This window comes from Helianthus annuus, chromosome 7, assembly GCF_002127325.2.
Source record: "Helianthus annuus cultivar XRQ/B chromosome 7, HanXRQr2.0-SUNRISE, whole genome shotgun sequence".
In the NCBI taxonomy this organism is placed as follows: Eukaryota; Viridiplantae; Streptophyta; class Magnoliopsida; order Asterales; family Asteraceae; genus Helianthus; species Helianthus annuus.
In genome coordinates, this window is record NC_035439.2 from 106,955,085 (window position 1) to 106,965,138 (window position 10,054).

At 37.0% G+C, this 10,054-nt stretch overlaps 2 protein-coding genes across 2 annotated transcripts; both read right to left on the reverse strand.

The window, feature by feature from the left end:
* Window positions 1-4,657: 4,657 nt before the first annotated feature.
* Window positions 4,658-5,149, reverse strand: LOC110916862 (protein RETICULATA-RELATED 3, chloroplastic). The gene has a single exon (XM_022161750.1). It carries the CDS (start codon window positions 5,147-5,149, stop codon window positions 4,658-4,660), a length of 492 nt encoding a protein of 163 aa, XP_022017442.1.
* A 3,306-nt stretch (window positions 5,150-8,455) lies between these two features.
* Window positions 8,456-9,815, reverse strand: LOC110943439 (caffeoyl-CoA O-methyltransferase). The gene is made up of 3 exons (XM_022185191.2): window positions 9,581-9,815; window positions 8,954-9,230; window positions 8,456-8,859 (listed from the first exon to the last, which is right to left on the reverse strand). Exons 1-3 carry the CDS (start codon window positions 9,742-9,744, stop codon window positions 8,566-8,568), a joined length of 735 nt encoding a protein of 244 aa, XP_022040883.1. The 5' UTR covers window positions 9,745-9,815; the 3' UTR covers window positions 8,456-8,565.
* Window positions 9,816-10,054: the final 239 nt, after the last annotated feature.

A 10,054-nucleotide genomic window follows, 5' to 3' on the forward strand; every position in this document is an offset into this window, starting at 1 on the left:
GAAAATGTCCTTTGAAATGAGAAGTTTGCAAAATTAAAACGAAAAATGATAGAAAAGATGAATTTTTTATTCGGGTTGAAATAATAATAATATGAGATGATAATAAATCGAGCTTGCGTCTAGTTTGGGATATGTGGATAGGCCCGGGTTTGGTTTAAAGTCCCTTTGATCTAATATATCTTAATTGTCGGTTTACTAGTGGGTTTTCGCCTAGGAGATATGGGAAATTAAAACCGCCAATAATAGTATAAGGGGCACCGTTATAAACTAAAATCGTTAGAGTTTGTGATCATGCGAAAAAATAAAATAAAAAGTGAGCTAGAAACTAAATGAAAGTAATGCATTCCTATGTAGTCTGAGTTGGGGATAGCGACTCTACATCAAGATTACCGCTAGGGTGTGTGAAATCGACCGTGCTAAAAAGAAAAAAATAAATAAATAAGTACCGAAACCTAAGTAATCTGTGGTTGGGGATAGCGACTCTACAGCCGGATTGCCTCTTGGCTAGGGAAAGCACCGTCTAGACTCACGAAAAAAAAAGAAAAAAAAAGAAAAAAAAAAGAAAAAAATCTGATTGTAAACTCTCTTGGTTTTGATATACGACGGTTGGGAATTGGTCCAGTGATCGTTCCTTTAGTCCTATAAGCTTGAGGCGGGATTAGGTGGACCGTAGATTCTAGTGTGAGACCCTAGGTAGATTGACCGCACTTAAACTAAATTCACATGATAAGGGCTTAAGACCGGATTTGGGTTTAAAGAGACAATTATATTCGCAATCGCGGCTAATGCAAGCTTTAGTTTTAACAAAGTATAAATAAGTTTTTGACCCGAGTATTTATCCATCTCTGATTCCGTTATGCATAGATTCTTTTTCGGGGACGAAAAAAGGTTAAGTGTGGGGATATTTGATGTGGGGTAAAATACACATATTTGTCCTATGTAAATTGTATAATTATTGTATAGTTATTTATTCTTTTTAGTTAGTTTTACTATTATATTATATTATATTGTGTTTTGGCAGATCCTGGTGCAAATGGAGCGGAAAAGAGTAATATGAAAATGACCAGTCAGCTGGGCAGAGTGTGGTGCCAGGAACCGAAGTAAAATTACAGTTATTTTCTATGAATGGGTTAAGGCCACTATCTCTACTTATATTATATACACACATATAATTCATAAAAGAAAATAAAAAGATAGAATGTTTCTTGAGATTGGCGGCTGCACATGGGGATATTTTTGGAATTGAAGTCAACTTGATTCTCATATCTTGGAGGCACGATCTTGAACAGAGAAAAGAAAAAGGTGGCTGTTATAATTTAGGGTATTGGGCCGAAAGAACAACCAGTCCAGCATGTTTGCACAAATCGAAATTCTTGGCCCATGGAACAATTATTAAAACATGATGTTGATTATTATATTAGACCCTAATATATACAACATTAGATCGGACGGAAATATATATACGACCACACATCAGCCGCACGTGAGGGGAGATACACATCATATCAGACGCACGGCATACGCATACGGTGAAGGAATTATTGGGGTTGAAGATCAAGAAGCTTGGAACTCAAGGGATCACGGTTTTAGCTTACCGGGTTCTTTTATTTTCTAGTTTCTTTTATTCTATGTCAATAAATTCTTTATTTGAACCTTGTTTCTTGTTCTTGGTTATGATGCTTGGCTAAACTTTTATGCCACCTAGACTTTGATGAATGGATTGAATATGAAGTTATTACCTTTTTCGTTATCTGCATGATTTTTATGGACTAATTGTGTTTAGTAAACAGTTTGGTTTAATGGTTTGATGTATATGCGTGCTTTGATTCGGTTTATTGTTATTACTTGCTTCATATGATTCTTAGTGACGGTCTATATCACAACATAGAGTCATATTAGGGTTTAGGGTTTCGGTGAGTGTCTATATCACGTTAGAAAACCTTCACTCTTTAGGGAGAATTGCGCAATAACCCCTAGAAGTAACTAGTAATAATTTGCTAATTCTTAGTGTTCTACCAGTCCTAATACCTGGAAAGTGAGGGGCTATTGGTAGGTCTTACCCGGCGAATTGCTTTAGATAGTCCTTGGAAAAGGTCATGTCTTGGTTTACCTGTCGGTCTTATTAGTCTATCAAGTCAAATTAATTACTTCAAACTACCCTAGATCTAGGATTGGAAAAGAATAGGTCAACATTAGGGTACTTACACAATAATTAGACAACTGGAAAGACGTCTAATAACCGGTAGGATTAACGGCCTAGGTAGCTCCACAGGTTTCTCCTTGAGAAGGGTCGAGGGGCCTCGATGGTTCTTAATAGGTTTAGTACTTTAAGATCCCGGTTCCATAATTCATGCACTTAACTTAATTGGTAATTCTTTAAAGTCAATCCAGGATTCTAGTCTAGGTGGTCTCGTCTCTCATATAAGAATCGTCTTTGTTTTCCTTCGTATTTAGTCTAGTTTTAGTTAATTAATTAGTTTAAATAGATTTCCTTAGTTTTTCAGTAACCCCCCCCCCCAACCAATTAAACAGTTAGAGTCTGTGTCAGTCTAGGTCTAGATAGAGTCTAATTAGCGTAATTAGAGAGTCTCGTGGGTTCGATACTCGGACTTACTGTAGCTATACTGCATTGATCGGTACACTTGCCGGTTGCGTGGTTTAGTTTGAGATCGAGTCTAAGTTTACAAATTTAAAGCTTAGAGTGTCTAGATTAGGTTAAGTTTAGTAGTTTTTATTTAACCACTTTTAGCACATCAGTATACATCATCTACAAGCTGGTTTAGATCACAAAGATCTAAACCTAGATTTCTCTCACTAACACATAGTCTCTCTGGAGAGGTGCACAAAGCTTCTTTCTTTCTCTCGTTCTCGTTCTTGTTTTTTTTGCCCTAATCCTATATAACACATATATATAGACTAGGGACAAAACTCAGACAAAAACCAAACCCCTGACCAAAGTTCTAGACCAAAACTTGGACAAAATGTCCAAGGATAAAGTTGGGACTAACTTTCAATGAATGTACAATAAAGACCCTAACAATTGGAAGGCATGCACTTTGCACCCAAAGTGCATTAACAAACTCCCCCTTGATCAGTGCATGGTCTTCATGTAGTCTAGAGTTCTTCATTATCGTTGACTTTAACTTGGACTTCTGCTTTGGTTGACCCAGAACTGATAAGCGACAGTTACCCGGCAGGAACTGCACTTACAGTCTCCCCCTTAACTGTTGCATCAGTTCTGTGTGGCATCGATATTTTTCAATCATCGGATACTGCTCTTACAGACTCCCCCTTGACTGATGATATCATGCATGCTTTCAACTTTAGCTGAGACTTGATCTTTTAGGTAGAGCACAACGATCTTCAACCCTTCTAATTAAAGACTTGCTAACGATCACTTAAGGCCGCTTTGAGAAACCCGAAGAATCCAACATCAAACACTGTAGATCCTCCCCCTCAAACTACTCCCGAATCAAATTAACGCGAACCGACCTACAACCACATGTAGGAATATCACTCGATACATTAATCTTCAAACCTAACCAGTAGCAGAAACATTGGATTTCCAATGCCCAACCTTGAACACTTCAAACTTCCCAAAGACATGAAGCTCAGTTCGATAAGTTAATAACAAACTGAACTTTGTAAAAGTACATCCACCATCTTGATCAAGGTCTTCAACTGAGTGTATGAGATCATTTCATCTCGAATCTTCAAGATCTAATCTCATATCTTCACAAATCCACCAATTACCCGATGCCTTTCGTCTCTGATCTCCCCCTCAATGTAAGAACCCCTATTTCGAGAATCCGATCAGTCACCAACTTGGAAGAGGTACCAAGAAGACTAATCTTCTCTACTCTTAACTGGCATACGATAAAGGCATGACCTTCAACTACTTGCCAAACGAACAATTTGCTTCATCATGTCAACACTTGATTAAACCTCGAGCAAACTTGACAAAACTCAATCATACACTAGCTCTAACTTGCTTCATGTTATAAACACTTCGCCACCGGTAAGATTAACACTAAGTTAATCTCAAAGATAGTAAACATGAACTTGTTTCGATGTAGCACCACGAGCTTTTGATTTACAAAGAAAACAGGAATTTCAAAATTTTTACTCCCCCTTTTTCTTTGTAAACAATACAAAAATCCAAGCAAGTCTTATTCTCTTCACCTCCTCACTTGATCCGAACAACATAAGTACCATAAAACTTTTTGATAATCCGAAACCGACTTCAAGTTTCCAAACTACACATAATTCTGACTCTTAGTTAGTTATCCGGTACCCCTAGTAACCCGGAATAACTAGAAAAACTCGGAACATGCACACTTCGAAACTTCCGAACAACACAAACTTCTAAATTTAGCTAAAAGATCCGGTACCCCAGGTAACCCGGAATTCTAGAAAATTCGGAACTCGTAAAACCCGAAAGCTCTTGAAACCTCGAATCAGATCATCGGAATAGTACTTAGAGTACAAAGAAATTCAGAAAAAGCAAAGAGATCCGAAAAACCCATAAATTCGATTTTTTTTTTCAAAACTACCAAAGACTAAGCTGATTGATACCCAAACTCAAAGACTGTCAAAAATCATTCCGCTCCATGAACCTTTTCCGTCTTCTTTTCCACACCAGAGCTTTGTGACCCCGTTATCCTGCCAACATCACGAAAGTCATGCCTCCAAGAACATTGTTCGCCATTCTCAAACCAATCACAGAGGATTTGAACAAAACAGGCGGCAGCCCCTTCGCCAGCAAGTATTCAATCCCTTTCAACGCTTGGTACCTCACATTACTGCTCACACCCATATGAATTGCCCAGGTCATAGCATTCAAAAGCGTCGGTGGTGGTTTGTTTGGTGACTCAAAGTTAGGATCCATCTTCTTCCTCATCTTGATCAATCCATTCGACAGTGAGGTTCCCACTAATCCCGCTGCTAAACCTACTGCTGCAAAAACTGTTCCTTTGTAAACAAGTGTTCCCAAACGGTTCACAAGGCTATAAGAACCGGGCTCAAACATGTGGCATGTAGGGCAATCAGCGAAAATAAAAGGGAGGCCTGCTGCTGATGAAGAAGCCATATACACTTGTAACCAGTGCAACAACTCAGTGCACTTGTTGGTACCGAGTATTCGAGCCATATACACTTGTTGAACTGTTATCATACAACTCGGAATAGGTTGAACTGAGTTTAAAACTCGGACCATATACACTTGTTGAACCGTTAAAACTCGGAATTTGTTGAGCTGAGTTTAAAACTCGGTTATCAAAAACTCGAACAACTGTTAAAACTTCGGACTTGTTGAACTATATACCCTTGTTCTGAGTTTAAAACTCGGACCATATACACTTGTTGAACTGTTAAAACTCGGACATACTTGAGAACTTGGAACTCGGACATATGAAACTCGGACATGGGAGACTTTCTGTTTATATGAAACTCGGACATACTTTGAGAACTTGGAACTCGGACATATGAAACTCGGACATATTAAAACTCGGACTCTATATCAGTTGAAACTCGGACTTCAACTAAAGAGACAAAAACTCGGAATTAAACAAAGGAAACAAACTCGGACCTGAACAAAGAGACAAAACTCGGACTCAAACAGTGTTACTAGATAAAAACTCGGACTCAGTTGACTGTTTAAAACAAAACTCGGAATGCTTCATTCTTTTTAAAAAAAAAAAACTCGGACTCAGTTGACTTAATACTCGGACAGTTGATACTTCACTGTAAGACTGCAAAAGTCGGATATATCTACAACAAAGGACTTCAAAACTCGGAACATTGGTATACTGCAAAAGTCGGAGAATAGACAACACGATAAACCTCGGAGACCAAAGAACCTCGGACATATAAACTCACCCTCGGACCATATAAACGTAAAAACTCGGACTCAGTTAATGTTACCTGATAAAGACTCGGAAATTTGATTAGACTTGCAGAACTCGGAACCTTTAAAAATCAAAAAAACTTGGAGGTAATCGGAGAAATGTTGAAAACAGCTGAAAAACTCGGTATTAAAGGATAGTTCGGAACATAGTCAAAGAAACTCGGAACAGACAGATTTCAAACCTCAGTTTGTAAAGCTCGCAACTTCTTAAAAAAACTCGGAGTTAACATATAACTGACCATTCAAGTAAAACTCGAACAGTGCAAACATAAAGAAAACTCGGACTCAGTAAAACTCAGAGACAAGTTTAAAACTCAGAAGCAGTTCAAACAGCACAAAACTCAGATCAAACATATTAACAGTTTAAACTCAGAATAGTAACAAAACTCGGAACATCAACATATTTCAAAACAAAACTCGGAAACATGTTGAAACGGTGGATGTTTAAAAACTCAGAACAACCAAAACTCAGACGGTTCAAAAACTCAGACGGTTCAAAACTCGGAATTGAATGTTTTAAAATTCGGACAGAGACTTAGAAACAAATCTCCGGACTATCTCCCTAGTGTGACTTCACACTAGTTCACCAAAACCCCGGAAACAACAAACACAGAGTTTTAAAACTCTGACAAGTTTAACACTAAGAAAAACTCGGACAGGGCAAGTTTTGGATCAAACCTCATATCTGCAACAACTTGGAGAACAAAACAACCACGAACAGCTTCATTTTCTTCAACTTTTCTGCAAAATCTTCAAGTCTTCAAGATGTTTGGCGGAAACAAACATCAAATCAAGAGCAATGGTGATTCAGAAGGCGGTTAGACCATTCTGAATCGGTAACCATGCTCTGATACCACTATGAAAGCACCGGATCGATGACGAACATCAAACATTGCACTTGATTCAAGACATGAAGAACAAAATATGAACAAGATAGAAATATGTAGAAGATGAAACTCTTTATTGATGAATCAGTCATCACAGGTTACACAAACCAAAGGAGTATACATCATCTACAAGCTGGTTTAGATCACAAAGATCTAAACCTGGCTTTCTCTCACTAACACATAGTTTCTCTGGAGAGGTGCACAAAGCTTCTTCCTTTCTCTCGTTCTCGTTCTTGTTTTTCTTTGCCCTAATCCTATATAACACGTATATATAGACTAGGGACAAAACTCAGACAAAAACCAAACCCCTGACCAAAGTTCTAGACCAAAACTTGGACAAAATGTCCAAGGATAAAGTTGGGACTAACTTTCAATGAATGTACAATAAAGACCCTAAGAATTGGAAGGCATGCACTTTGCACCCAAAGTGCATTAACAAACTCCCCCTTGATCAGTGCATGGTCTTCATGTAGTCTAGAGTTCTTCATTATCGTTGACTTTAACTTGGACTTCTGCTTTGGTTGACCCAGAACTGATAAGCGACAGTTACCCGGCAGGAACTGCACTTACAAAATGTTATGATTTTTTTAATGTTATTTCTTTTTATTTTTATATCTGGTTTAAGTATTATCGAAGAACTGGCGGAGTAATTATGATGCAATTGTAGAGAAATTTTGAATTGTATGTTGTTTTATGAACTTGTAGAGTAATTGTGTACGTTATATTATTTTGATGAACTAGTAGAGTAATTATGGTATACACTTGTAGAGTAATTTTGAATGACTAGTTTGATGCACTTGTAGAGTAATTTTGAATAATATCTTGTAGTAGTGTATTAATGTGAACTAATAGAGTAATTATGATAGATTTGTGGAGTAATTTTGAATAATATCTTATAGAAGCGTATTAATGATGAACCGGTAGAGTAACTATGATGCACTTGTAGAGTAATTTTGAATTGTATGTTTTTTATGAACTTGTAGAGTAATTTTGAATTGTATATTATTTGATGAATCTGTAGAGTAATTTTGATAATTACTCTACTAATAAAATAATTATGATAATGCCACCACAAAATGTTGAAAATACACACTATTCGTACGTTTTGTACGTTAAGCGTATACGCGAACTTAACTCTTAACTTATATAGTATATATAATTCATTTAAATCAACTGATAAACTAGCATACAAAAGCATAAAAAATTCAGTAATTTACTTCTAAAGATTTCAGTAATTAAGATAAGTACTAAAAAATTATAGTGGAAATTAACCTCTCATTTACCATGTTAAAATATCTTGCATTTATATATGTAGAGGCCGATTAACGTACAAAATCTCTTAACGTATATTACGTAAACGATTCAGAATCAACATGCGAAATTGGGTTTATAACGTTCGACTTCCATTTGTTTTTTTCACATGTGATTTCCTTTTATTTAACAACATGTGATTTGCAGTTTATTACTAACATGCGATTTCATTTTTTATACCATAACATGCGATTTCCAGTTTACTTCTCACATGCGATTTTCACTTTTTATAAACACAACGTATGATTTGTCATCCGTACGTAGCGTACGTTAAAACATATTGTACGATATATTGTTTCTATATATGTAAATCATTATAATATTTATCCTATAATGTCTTGCAAATTGCAAATTACCAAAAGAATCGTAAATATGATTATTTTTAGGAATGAAACACCAAAAGCAACATAAATGACATACACTTTGATTGGGTTTTAGTTACACTTATCCCATGATATGCATTTAACTTACACGACGGCATAAAGTGATTCCATCACCCACAGGAAGTTGACAAATCTCTACTCTCGGGTCAACCGCTAAAGCTTTGTTAAGTTCTAACACGAAATCTCTGTAATACCTAACATACTTTCTTAGCGGTGCGTCTGGTGGGGCCACTAAAGACCCATTCCAAAGGGTGTTATCGTAGCCAATGACTCCGCCAACTTTCACTAGATCAATTAACCTTTTGTGGTAGTTAAGGTAGTTATCTTTATCTGCATCCACGAATATAAAATCAAAAGATCCATGAAATGTTGCCTGTAAATAGTAGCAAAAATTAATACATATAAGTTTAATTTCAAGAAAAGAATAAATTACGAAACCAATGACTCATAACTTTAGAAACACTTACATCCTCAACCATTTGATCAAGAAGGGGAAGAGCAGGGCCTTCTCTAAAGTCGATTTTGTGAGCAACACCAGCTTTCTCGATAATCGGAAGACCGATTTCGTAGTTTTCACGATTTATGTCCAAAGCCAATATCTTTCCATCTTCTGGGAGAGCAAGGGCCGTAGAAAGAAGGGAATAACCAGTGTACACACCGATCTCCATCGTGTTCTTAGCATTTATAAGCTTGAGAAGTAGATTTAAAAACTGCCCTTCGTCAGCTGATGTTGTCATCAGATTCCTATATTTCATAGAACAAACTGAAACTTTTAGAAAACCAAAACGCACCCATAGATATTTTAAAAAGTTACAACTTTTTGCGACGAAAAGCACCTCCAATAGTTGCAACTTTTGCGACAGATTTGCAACTGAGTTGCGAGCAGAACTAAGTGTTCAGATCACACCCATAGATATTTTAAAAGCTACAGGTATTCATAATTTAAATCTGATAAAATTTTCACAATTTTTGCGAGTGAGTTGCAAACAGAAATAAGTGGTCAGATCATGGTCGCAAATTTGTCGCTAATTGTACGACTTCTTTCGATGCTAAATTTTTTTGTGGTAATCAACTAGTTTTCCGGTAGTACTTACCAAGGGTGTTTAGCAGTGACCTCTCGGAGCTCTTTCATGGGCTGTGGTTCCCTAGGGTAAACACTGGTTTCCAGAATGTATTGGTAGAGTGCATCGCTTTGAAGGAGACTCTTGTGACCAACTTCTTGGTGTTTTGCGGGTTGCGATTCTCCGGTGGCTGCCATTATGATTGATGGATTCTTGCTGTGAATGAAGGGTGGGTTGCTACTGCAATTCGTTGTGCAAGTGAACCTGAAATTAAAGGAGACATTGCATATCCGAATATATAGAGAAGGAAGTTGGTGAAGGAAGGTGGTTGGGAGGTGCGGGTGAGTTGCTTTTGTGTTGATTTGGTCAGGCTATGTGACTAAGGAGTTGGTGAGATTCTTAATTTTATGTTTATTTTGTTATTTTCCTGATTTAGTCAGATCATACATACATGGGTCTCTCTCTTGAGTGTTATCATGCACCATGCTTAAAAATCAAAGTCAAGAA